General features: G+C 41.7%; 1 protein-coding gene across 4 annotated transcripts in view; it reads right to left on the bottom strand.

Moving 5' to 3' along the window:
• The window catches only part of cep290 (centrosomal protein 290), a 37,734-nt gene that overhangs the window by 10,716 nt on the left and 15,177 nt on the right, over window positions 1–11,841 (bottom strand). For all 4 annotated transcript variants that reach the window (XM_041938610.1, XM_041938611.1, XM_041938612.1 and 1 more), the window contains 20 exons: window positions 11,707–11,822; window positions 11,513–11,615; window positions 10,416–10,646; window positions 9,427–9,600; window positions 9,196–9,307; window positions 8,704–8,909; window positions 8,314–8,465; window positions 7,607–7,718; window positions 7,017–7,472; window positions 6,698–6,862; window positions 6,384–6,491; window positions 6,114–6,248; window positions 5,755–6,024; window positions 5,305–5,412; window positions 4,976–5,175; window positions 3,138–3,351; window positions 2,587–2,724; window positions 1,473–1,694; window positions 900–1,022; window positions 650–792 (listed from right to left, as the gene is read on the bottom strand). In XM_041938610.1, coding sequence (XP_041794544.1) covers window positions 650–792; window positions 900–1,022; window positions 1,473–1,694; window positions 2,587–2,724; window positions 3,138–3,351; window positions 4,976–5,175; window positions 5,305–5,412; window positions 5,755–6,024; window positions 6,114–6,248; window positions 6,384–6,491; window positions 6,698–6,862; window positions 7,017–7,472; window positions 7,607–7,718; window positions 8,314–8,465; window positions 8,704–8,909; window positions 9,196–9,307; window positions 9,427–9,600; window positions 10,416–10,646; window positions 11,513–11,615; window positions 11,707–11,822 — 3,488 coding nt within the window. The remainder of the gene's footprint in view (window positions 1–649; window positions 793–899; window positions 1,023–1,472; window positions 1,695–2,586; window positions 2,725–3,137; window positions 3,352–4,975; window positions 5,176–5,304; window positions 5,413–5,754; window positions 6,025–6,113; window positions 6,249–6,383; window positions 6,492–6,697; window positions 6,863–7,016; window positions 7,473–7,606; window positions 7,719–8,313; window positions 8,466–8,703; window positions 8,910–9,195; window positions 9,308–9,426; window positions 9,601–10,415; window positions 10,647–11,512; window positions 11,616–11,706; window positions 11,823–11,841) is intronic.

Raw genomic sequence — 11,841 nt, 5'->3', positions numbered from 1 at the left:
GAGTATCTTTGGGTTTTTGACTGTAGGTCAGATAAAACAAGGAATATGGAGACTTCACTTCAGGGTTTCCATTATCTGGTTATTACCCATTTTTCACTGGGAAAATGTGTTGCAGTGAGTTTTATGATGATAAGTCTGCTTTTACTGCAGTTGGAGTCTGGTGACTTTGGCAAGAGAGCAATAGCAGCTGTTTCTGGTTAAACTCAAACAGGTCCATCTATGTAGGGGTCTTTTCATAATGTTGTCAGACTTAAGAAGAGAATAACAATCTGACAATCTAACAGCCAATTAATAATTTCAAAAAATGATGTGTCCATTAGTCAGTTGGACGCAAAAACATGGGCCAACAGGGTCCTGGATACAGTCAAGATTTGACCAGAATTTCTCCCATTTGTACGGGACATTGAACACATCGGCACAGAAACTCTGGCTCTGGAAAACTATCACAGCCATTTTTTGAAGTTATCATTTTAAAGGCAAAACGATTCATTAAGGGAAAAAAATCAGCAGATTAATCGATCATAAAACATTACATGCAGACCTCATGATAGAAATAATTATTATCAGCATTAAACAACAATTACTATTTCACACAAAGCAGAAGATCAAAGAATGTTTGCAAACTGTCCAGTATGAGGTAAACACTAACCTAGCATACAGGTCTTTGACAGTGCTGAGCTGTTTCGACAGGGATTCATTCTCTCGTTCCTTCTCCTTCAGTGAATTCTTCACCTTTTCCATCTTGGCCTGCAATTTCTTACCCTCCTCCCAACGCACAAGTTCGTCTCTGGCCTGTCAGACAATCAAGTCAAGTGAATGTGTAATGAATGATAGTAATGCAAACAACAATAAAAATGATGTAATAAAAATGTTTCTTGGGGACTGAATTGATGCTCAACCTTTCCATGATCATCTTTAACATTTTTAATTTCAGTTCTTTTCTCCAAGTCAGACTCCAGCCTCCTGATCTTCTTCTGCAGATTCTCGATGATTGGGCTTTTCCCATCTGTTTCTGGTTGATTCTAATCGGCAAACAAAGAAAAAGATCTTGAAAACACCTCACTTTTGAGAAAGACAAAGATATAATGTGAGAGACAGAGATGCAGCCAAATTCTTGAGACAAATCTAGACTTTAACTTACTGGTACTGATCTAGTAGAATACCCAAATAATTAGATCAATCAGATATCTGGAGGAGTTGATCTTACTTCTTAGAAGAATGTGACAGTGCATTATAGATGCATTCCTCAATTTCTTGAAATTTGCTGTGGAAGGGGCTCTCAGGGTTTGTATGTCTTGCATGCATCAGGAGATTCTGCTCATTTGTCCACATGATGTTATGCTGACAGTGGCTGTGTCATGTGGCTGTTTTTCACAACAACAGCAAGCTCCAGATCACAGTCCAACCAAGCTGCATGCTTTCTTACAAACCAGTATTGGGTGTGTTAATGCACGCTCCTTACAGATACTAACCTGAAGGACGCTGCTGAGCCTCTTGACTTGCTGCTTGAGCTCATGGATTTCCTGCTCTCTCTCCTCCTTTTCAGCCTGCAGGCGTCTCTGTGTTTTCTGACTCCTCTGGAGGTCCTGATTGAGGCCGTCCAGTTCCTCTTTCAGGGTGTTCTCTCGGCCTCTGGCTGCTTTGGCACACTCTTTCGCAGCTTGAAGGTCTTCATTAAGTTCTTGCACCCGCACCTTAGGAGAAGAGGGATTTTTCATTACAAAGGCTAGGTCTGGTGATATTCTATAGTTTTCTTATCGACAAGAAATCCCATTAATATACTAAAACATCAAAGAATGTGTGCTAGTATGTAGTATGTATGCTCTGTGGTCTGTGTTTCCAAGGTCTGATACTGTATATCTTATTCTGAGACAGCACTGTAACCTGCTTGTTTTTTTTACACACCCTGCATGCTGTTATTGGCTGGGACTTACACACCCACTAAGGCTGACACCCAAAAACAGCAAAATAACAAGAAAACAAGAAAACACAGGCAGATTGCAGGGTCTCTACAGATACATATACCGCCACACACTTCTAATGGGTCATAAGTGATGATTGAGAGAGTTTATTTTATAGTTTTTTTAGGAACATCCTGCATAGCATACCTCTAATTCGATGAGGATAAGGGTATTCTATAAATGACAGTTTCTCCAAATACAGCGCCCAGTCAGTAACATTTAACTTTATTAGTTGTAACCTTCTCAATGTAAGCATGTCAGCCAGGTTATGCTACACAGACTAACCGGCAAGTTTTTTTAATTGGGTGAAAATAAATCGTGATAATTTCACTACTGGCTGTAGATGGTGATTAACGAGATGACCATTTGGAGCCAAATGTCAAATAGGAGACTGGCACATGCGATGTGTTCACAGACACACGTGCTGAGCTACTATACAGAGATGCTGGAGGCTGTGACTATAAATCAACACACTCCAGAAGTACCTTAAAGGTTGCTTATCAGCACAAAAGTGGGAGCAGATATATTTCCGCTGCCTCTGAGCTTTATTTGTGTCAGTGAATGTCAGTAATGAAAAACAACCTGCATGAAAAACAAGTGTGTTATTATGATAAAGGGGTCCCACCTTTAGGTCTTTGGTGTGTCTGTCAACCATCATCTGTACATTCAGACTCTCCTCTCTTTGGGCAGCGCTGGCTATGACTTGCTGCTCTGCAGCAGACGTCATCTCCGCCCGCAGCTCCAGCAGAGCCTTACTGAGAGCCTGAGAAAACATGGAGCAATGAGATGCCAGCTCTGATTAATATGATGAGTGCAGGGGTCAGACCTCATTTTACAGTTAAAGCACCAAATCATCCGTTTCCTATCTCTCACACTCATTCTTGGTATAAGCTTGACAAGCAATATTTTTTTCCGCATGCAGGGAATAGTAGGAGAACTTAGCTGTATTTTTTTTTTTTTTTTTTTTACAACTGACAACATCCAGGTCAGGTTACCAATCCATCAGCCAATGCAGAGACATGACACATGCTCAGGAATCATTTGCATGCCTGATTTCCTCATTCCTAAATAATTCATCTGTAACAGGACCAAGCACTCTATGTCGCTCACTATTACTGTATCTCACAGACCAAAAAAGAATAGCGCAATAGTAAACTTGTGAGATGGAAGAACGACCTTGAGCTGTTTCTCTTTCTGGGTGAGCTGTGCTTTCAGTCGTTCCACCAGGTTTTTCATGGTGTTGCTGGGGGAGCGGACGTTGGCCTCCTTCTGGGCTGCCAGCTCTGTCTGGAGGTAGTTCATCTCCTTCTCCATCTGGGCCATCTGGATCCTCTGATCCTCAGTCTCACCAGTCAGAGCTTTCACCTGGGCAGCATGGTACTCCTCCAGCCTGCAACAGATCCTCTGTTAATTTGTTTTATAACGTGCAGATTTGATCAGCATGTGTTACACAATTTGAAACACCTTTAACATGGCTTTTAATTTATATCTGTCAGGTTGAGCAGGAGAACAGGCCTTAGGCTTCCTCTAGATCATTACTCCTGACTCCACACAGCCGGAGCACCATTTTCCACTGACCAACATGTGTCTCTTGTGTTCTGTGGCTAATGTGGTATGCAGGGGATGTAGTCAAGATTATAGAGAAAATCACACACACTTAAAGGGAACACACTCAATCCAATACTTAGCCTGCAGCAAATTAAGATGAATAGAATTGAACCAAAGCCAAGTTTAAAATAAGTGATGATTTAAATAGACGCAAAGCTGTACCTTTTATTAATACTGTCCTTTCTGGGTGTCCGAAACTACTGAAATTGTAAGTAGGGTTAGGGTCTTTCTTCAGGCAGGACACCTGAACCACGTGTAGCAGAACTATCATACACACAGGTTAATGACTTTCTGACAGGGGAAACAATGCTTCTTTCCATTTGTTCTGCCATTTTGGTGACATTACATTCATTGGGCAGGTAGGAAAGTAGTGCTTCCAGGCAGGATGATATTTCTGTCATGTACTGTTTGGTGGGTAATTTTAAAGTTCATATTTGTCAAGGCCAGGCTGGGCAATTTTCCTTGGTGGTTAGGCCAACTCACAATGCAGCGTCTGACTTTAACCACATGTGAGACAATGTATCTACTGAACAGGGAGATATATGTCTTGCATGCCAGATTCTGCATGGTTGGTGGGTCTTTTTGGCACACAGAACATTACATTACAAAGCAGATTCAACATAGTTGGTGACAAAACATCCAGGACTAATTGTCTATTTATTCTTCGCGTTAATCAATTATGGTCAATGAGCTGTGAGAATCAACTTGTCCTTTGAGAGGCTGTAGTTGCTACTGGGTTTGTTCTCATGTGGCTGAAATACCTACAGTATGTCCCAATGCACTACTGAAATCTTGAAAAGCCTCCTTTAATCTGCTTTGCTGTAGCTGCTTTTTATTAAACTTTAAATTCCTTAACATCCTTCCTTCAAATATCCCTGAAGTCACTTTGAGGTTGTTAATATCATTGTATTCCACACAGTCTGGCAGTATCAGCTTGTTCTACCTCCTCATTGGGGCCATATGGTGTTTTCAACTTGTGAAGTAATCAAACCCAATAGTCCACATCGTCCTCAATAAAAAGTGGAGAAAATGGAACCGTGACAATGAAACCTGCTCTGCAAGCATGTGGATTCATTTAGAAAGGGAACACAGAAATCTGTAGTTGCCCTGGCACTGACATCAACCATTACTGTGAGGCTTTTCACACATAAGGAGTGATCGTCACTGAGATCCCCATTAGCTAAGCGCTTGCAGTGCTAGGTATCTCACACTTGAATGTGCCATTATTCCTGTTAATCTGGGGTTCACTAAATGCAATGATGTTAACATGTGAGCCCTGAGTTAATGAATATGCTTTCAATTGTAAAACAAAAGGTTTAGACTCTGGTTGGCTGATCTTCAAAGGTGACCACTGGGTCAAATTCAGAAAAAAAACAAAACATCTGTTTTAATAAATAGATACTTACTTTGATATTTCATCAGCATGTTTCTTAGTCTGTGTTTCCGTGAAGGCCCTCTGTCGCTCCAGCTGAGCCGTGGTCAGATTCAGCTTCTCTGTGACGGAGGACAGCGAGATGTCCTGTTCAGCAACCGTCTGCTCCAGCTCAGCCAGACGCTCCAGATGTTTGGTGGTCGGCACCCTGATAGTCGACTTCTTTATCAATTCCTTGACAAAGGAAGGAAGGAGCGATAAACAAAACACACAAACAAAGCAGGAATTATAGGAAGCATCTAAATAATCTACGCAGGGAAAAAAAACACAGCTCACTAAGACAGACATGGATACATGTGGTACCATTGCTGTCTGTTTAAAGCGGTCCAGGGAGGTGTCTGTGTGCAAGTCCAACTTCTGATGCAGCGTTCTCAGCTCCTCCTGGTGTCTCTTTATCATGTCCTCTTGATCCTGGGATCAGCAAGGACAGAAAAAAGTTTACCTTCTGAAAGCTACACTGCTTTTACTTTCCACATTTCTAAATAGAGGGGGCGATATGCAACACTTTTACTACTTAGTGGTACATAATGGCCAAATTATCCCTGTGGAGATTGCTAACAAATATTTAATCCAAGTTTTTTTCCACCCACTGGAGATTTATAAACCCTAACTCTGGCAGCCACGGCTACTAACTACTGATAAGGTGTTACTCATAAACTAGCTAATGGCTCTTAAAAAGCATGCAGCGATAATATAGGAGACTTCTTGCATTGAGAACCATTGCGCTCCATCTTTTATCTTGTATCAATGTACCTGTCTGGCTTGAGCCAACTGGTTTTGGTATTTCTTTAGGACATCCTCTTTTTTGTCAAGTCGACCCTGGAGGTCCTTGATGGTCTGGTGAGCCAGCTTTAGGGCAGGTTGACTGTCTGACTGGCCCTCGTCATGCTTGGCAAGGTCAGCGAGCAGGCGTTCTCTGTTAGCAGCAGCTGGAAGCCGAAGACGCAGCTCGTTGATCACTTTGTCCCTGGAGACGATGTTCTGTTCTGCCTTCCACAGAGATGCTTCTCTCTCTTTCAACTTCTGCATACAATCAAATCAGATGCAGTGTAAGGATAGTGAATGCATCTGATTTATGAGGAATACTGATGAACAGGGACTGAATACTATACCTCATCCAGACTTCTGCAGGTGGCCTGTGTGTCTAAGATGGTGCGGACATGCTCTCTGACTTTACCCAAAGCAAACTCTAACTGATGAGCAAGAGGTAGACTCGGGTCTGGTAGGGATCCGGTACCATCCTCATACTGAAAACAATCAAAAATATCGTAAGACTAACCTTAATCCTGGAATTGATCACTAAATCTGTTTCTGAATAATTGTGCTTCACTTGCTGTTAACTTAAGATATTTTATCATCGACGGCAGTAAACAATAGTTTACCTTTTCAGTACTGCTTAGAATTTCATTCTGGTGCTTCTCGTACTGGTCCAGTTGGCGCTCCAGCTCCACCTCTCGCTGATCCCATGCAAGCTGGCGCTCATCTTGAAGCTTGACATGGTAAAGAAAAGAGTTTTCTATATTACTTTGACATTTGCCTTAAATACCACAAAAATACTGACACATGTCTGTACTTAAAAGCTGTGTCTCATCATTTTGAAAAAAAAAGAAAAGATGCACAAATTTGTGAATTTGTGTCTGTGTACAAGGAAATAATTGAACGTGTCTTCAGACAGTTCCATGAGCTTTTCTCTCACCATGTTTTGCTGCACAATATCCTCTTCTAGAGAGCGGATGGTTCGCTCCTGCTCTTCCACCAGGTTCTTCAGGTACCTGATCTCCTCCTTCTGGACCACCAGCTCCCTGCCCTTCCTCATCTCCTGCAGACGAGCTTCTTCCATCTTCTTGTGCCACTCAGTTACCTGTTTGAAGTTTTACAATGGAGTGGTTTTCAGCAATTGCAGTTTATTGGCAAGACGAGTTCACAAGACTAGCAGCGTGTTATTCTACTATTTTGAAAGAGTCGTTCCGAACAGTTAACTTCCATTAACGTAACTTTTAATCAGCCAGAATTACCTTCTGGGCCCCTTTCACATCCTTCAGTGTTGAGATGAGTTCTTCCAGGCCTCTAAGTCTCAGTTCCACTTCCTCCGTCCTGCCTTCTGCCCTCCTCCTCTCCTCCTCAGCTTTCTTCTTCTCCTCCTGGGCTTTTGCTCTGTCCTCCTGAAGGCTCACCATGGTCACAGAGAACTTTTCCTGCTGGGGTAGAGGCAGAGCTCCGGCGAACTGCCGGCGTAGTGACTGGATAGTCTGCCGCAGGTGCTTGGAGCGATTGCTGCCCTCCTGCCGGGCGAGAAACACAGTGCGCTCACTGGCGTCCAGCCGCTGTTCAGCACGCAGCTTGTTGGCCTCCAGCTGTTGGATGTGTGATGTGGCGGCCTCCAGCTTGGCCAAAGCAGCTGACTCACTGAGCTGCAGAGCCACAATGTGCTGATGGAGCTTTGCAATGAGGGCCTTCTCATCTGACTGCGACTGAGAGAGAGAGAGGACATGACTTTACTTACTAATGTAGGTAACTGGTAACAGTTAAAGCTTCTGAATTGGGTAATCGGAAAATTACGGAAGATTAAAGTTTATGAAAATGAAAAAGAACAACACCCAATTACCTGGTAGTCCAGTATTTGTCTCCTCAAAGCTTCTACTTCCTTCTCTTTGGACTGTTGTCGAGCCTGCAGAGCAGACGCCTGCATCATGGCCACGTCAGACACCTCCTGAAGCCTGTGCAATAAACAAAACCATTTTACATTCTTTACATGTTAATAGTGCATGGTCTTATTTCCCTTAATCCAAACATTATAAGCAACAGCACAAGGGTAAGTGTCACAGCTTCACCTTCACCTATAAAATAAAAGCCAAGAGAGAATGACAAGTTTATATTTCACAAACATTTTCCCAATCCCACACTGTGTCCCCCCCTAACGGGTGCACAGTCTGGGATTAGTTTTTTTCCCTCTCCCTCCCCTCCTGTTTTCATTTGTTTTTCATCTAAGTAAGTGAGGCGCCGCCCTGCTGGCTGCATCGTGGTCCTCCTGTCCCTGTCTTCCCATGTCAATTATTTGTACTGTCTTCTGTGCCTTTGTGTCCTCTGGGACGGGTTGTAACCGAATGAATTTCTCCACTGTGAGATTAATAAAGTATTCATTCAAAATAATTTGGTTTTCTTAAGAGATTAATTCTTGATTACACTACTGTGACCTCATCAACATTTATATCATTTATTTATAAAGTCATTCAAGGTTTGAAATGCAATTTTTAGCCACTCATGATAAAAGCTTAAATGATCAACCTCAGGCCTGCACACTGTCAAACGTACTTTGAAACCTCAATGCGGAGCTCAGCCTCGGCCTTCTCCAACTCTGCAATCCTGGCTCTGTCAGCATCGCTCACAGCTTTGCCGATACTGTCTGCCAGCTCATCTCTCAGCTCCCGCTCCACCCTCTGGGCCTCCACATTCATCTTGTTCAACTGAGGAAAAACAGAGGAGGAGAATGTGGCAAAGACTGACAAGCTTTAAAACACTCATGAAGTTGATCCAAATAAATGTACTTCTTTATCATAGAACTGTGATGGCTGCAGGATGCACTACATGGCCTTTAACATTTGGTGCAATTCATTAAAAATCAGTCACAAAGACATCCCGTTCAACAAAAAGTCTCACGTGTTTGACAGAATACACCTCATCTGCTGTTTGTTTGTTTCATACCTCTGCAAACTTGGACTCGAGCTCTAAATTCCGTTCTTCCACCTGCCTGAGAGAGCTTCTCATTTGTTCATACATTTTGTGTGCATGTTCAGCTCTCTGCCTCTCATTCAGCTCCTTCATCTCGAGAGTGGTGATTCGCCTTGCAGCAGACACCATCTCATTGTTGGCCAACGCCTTGTCTGCCTTATCCATGCTACTTTCACCTCCTGATATTAACAAAATAAAACACAATTGGGGATGAGACATTTATATTAAGAGTGGGATCCACAAAGTAGGATTAAGTCTTGTGTTAAACCATTTCATATTGCATCATAGATTGGGTTAAAACTAAAATGATTTCATGTGGACAGCTTCTGCCCTATACTGTGTCTAGTGGTGTCACCACATCCATGCAAAAAAAAAAACATTATTAACATTATTTATCATGTTTAATTAAACAAAAATAAAACTCCACGTTTTTTTCTGAAAGATGAAAATAACTGAAGTAAATACCAGTTGCACTGATGCTGTCCCATGCTTGCTCTAAAGTATTCAGCTTCTCCTTTGTGATCTCAAGTTCTTTATTAATGGCAGAGATTTGCTCACGAAGAGACTGATTTTCACTCTGAAAGGAAAGGAAAGGACAAAAAAAAAACATGGTATGGTCAATTTTTAAAGAAATATTAAAGGTGGGTATATTGGAGGTGCAATGAAAATACTTGCACAGTTTATGTATTTTAATACCTCCAGATGTTCGAGGTTGGTGGTTCTCTGTATCAGGTGGCTGTCCCTCTGTAGCATGTCTCTGTACTTGACTGTTAGCTCTGTGTACTGTCTGTTAGCCTTCTCCAGGTCTGATGAGGGCACACTGTCATCCAAGGCCTTCTGCAGGGCTGCTATCTTATATGCAGCCATTTCCTGAAGACCAAGCAGAAGACAGCACCATCAAGATGCCATTGTATGTTGGTAATAAAGGTTTACACCAAATACAACTTCAACTTGAGATTTTTTTAAAGGAATTCACTGTGTTTAGAAACCTGGGTGTTATCCTCTCATTTTGGTCCATATTTTGTTACAGTTGCAGTTACAGGGATCTCCAGGGAACTACTTTCTGTGTTAACTTTTGGTTGGAGATAAAAAAAAAAAGTCTGAACTTTTTGAAAGCTGATGGAGGTTTGTGCTCTTTTCCTCAATCGACGTCATTCTGCATTCTTGCCAGAGTCTGCATTTCCCAAATCTCGACAACCAGGGTTGTCATTAAAATGTTACCGTGACCAATATTTGCAATGGTCATGATAACTCAGAAAAGTATGAGAATAAGGCACAAGTTGACAAGTACCAGAAGATCCATACAAAAGGTAGTCCTTCATGTTCAGGATCAGTCAAACTGGACAAATCTCCAGTTTTTTTTTTTCCACTGGCATTTTTTTTTTTATATATATCCATTGGCCTGCCATATATTTTCTTGTTTCTATGTGCTGCTGCTTCAAATTCTAAGACTGTTATATCTTTCTGCTCCTGAAAAACACACCAGCTCTTTCACTATATATCCAGAGAAGTGTAAAATAGAAAATCTCTGCTGTTCCCCCACTCAAATTATTTCAGAAAAGCAGCACAGCATCTTTGGAAAGGTGTAGCTAATTTACTTTAACCCTTCACTTCTGTAGTCTGGAAAACAAACATTAGAACTGGCTTTGTTCCAGAGTCTGTTGGTGGAACTGAGCTTTTTGTACCTTGTATCTCTGCAGGTAACCTATCCTCTGGGTGACAGAGGCCTGCATGTGGCTGCTCTCATCCCTTAGCTTGCCATTCTCCTTGCGGAGGTGCTGTTCTTGCTCCAGCAGGGTGACGTAGCGCCGTGTCATTTTCTTCTCATTAACCTTCAGCACAGTCAGTTTGCGTATTGCTTCACTCTGCTGCCTCTTGATTTCATCCGGGTCCTTCTGAAGGGTGTCAAGCAGCTCCTTGTGGGTGAAACATTTTGGTAAATAAATAACACTGATCTTTCATGACATTTTTTGGGAAAAACTCACTAGAAGGTAGGGTAAGTACGATGAAGTAAAGAGGGATATCCATTACAACTAATTATCGCAAAATGTACACACACCAAAGGTTAAAGTCCTTTTGGACACACAGTGGCAAGTCAAGTCAACATAGAAGTAAAAGATGACCTGATTTCCAAACAGCAAAAAGCTAAAGATGACACATTTGTTAAGATTACTTTTTTCAGTCTTACAGTTTCAAAACAACAAAAGCCTGAAGCAAAAGTTTGTATCACATCTTAAAAACACAAAGACAACAGTCTTCCAGTTTTTGTTGAGGGGTTTTTCGCCCATTCTTCCTTTCAAAAGGCTTCTAGTCCTGTGAGATGCTTGGGTTGCCTTGCATGACCTGCTCTTTTGAGGTCTTCTATGATGTTTGGGTCAGGGGACTGACTTGACGATGCCACTGTATGTGTGTATAAACTGTATAATGGAGTGAAAAAATGAATTTCATCCTAAGGGTTAAATTTTTTTTTTCTTTCTGTGAGACAATCTGTGCTGTCAAATAGTCTCACGGGTCCCAGTCTTATTCTACGCTACATAACTGAGTCAGTGCTCCGTTCTCCTTCTGTGTGTCTGACATTCATTGAGTTAGAGGAAGAAGAACAAACAAGAGTTTTGGCGAGATGTATCTGTGGTACACTAGTTGGTGGTGTGTGTATATGTTTGTGTGTGTGGGTTGGTGAATGACAGAAATATTGTAAAGTACTTCAGGGAAAAGCACTACACAACTGAAACCCATCTTGCAGCATTCAAGCACCTTTTAAACATTTATTTGTCTGACTTACGTTGAACTCTTGGATTTTAATGGCGTCCACCTGTTTTTGCTCGTCCAGCTTGTTCTTCGTCTCTGCAAAAGTCTCTTTCGTCTTTTGCCACTCTGTCTTCTCGCTGAGCGAAAACACAAGAAAAATGGTTTCAAATGTTGCACTTGAGGTTACAAACCAGCTATAACCTGTGAGAAAATGTCTTGTTAACCCACCTTAGGTATTCTTTATAGAGCAGTCCTTGCTGGTGGCTAATAACAGAAAACTTCTCTTTGTATTCCTCCAGTGTTCCTACAAGTTTCTTGATTTTTTCCTCCTTGTTTTTGAGCTCCTAATTAATATAAGTATTA

Source organism: Chelmon rostratus, chromosome 6 (assembly GCF_017976325.1).
Source record: "Chelmon rostratus isolate fCheRos1 chromosome 6, fCheRos1.pri, whole genome shotgun sequence".
In the NCBI taxonomy this organism is placed as follows: domain Eukaryota; kingdom Metazoa; phylum Chordata; class Actinopteri; order Chaetodontiformes; family Chaetodontidae; genus Chelmon; species Chelmon rostratus.
This window is presented reverse-complemented; position numbering and strand designations above follow the sequence as displayed.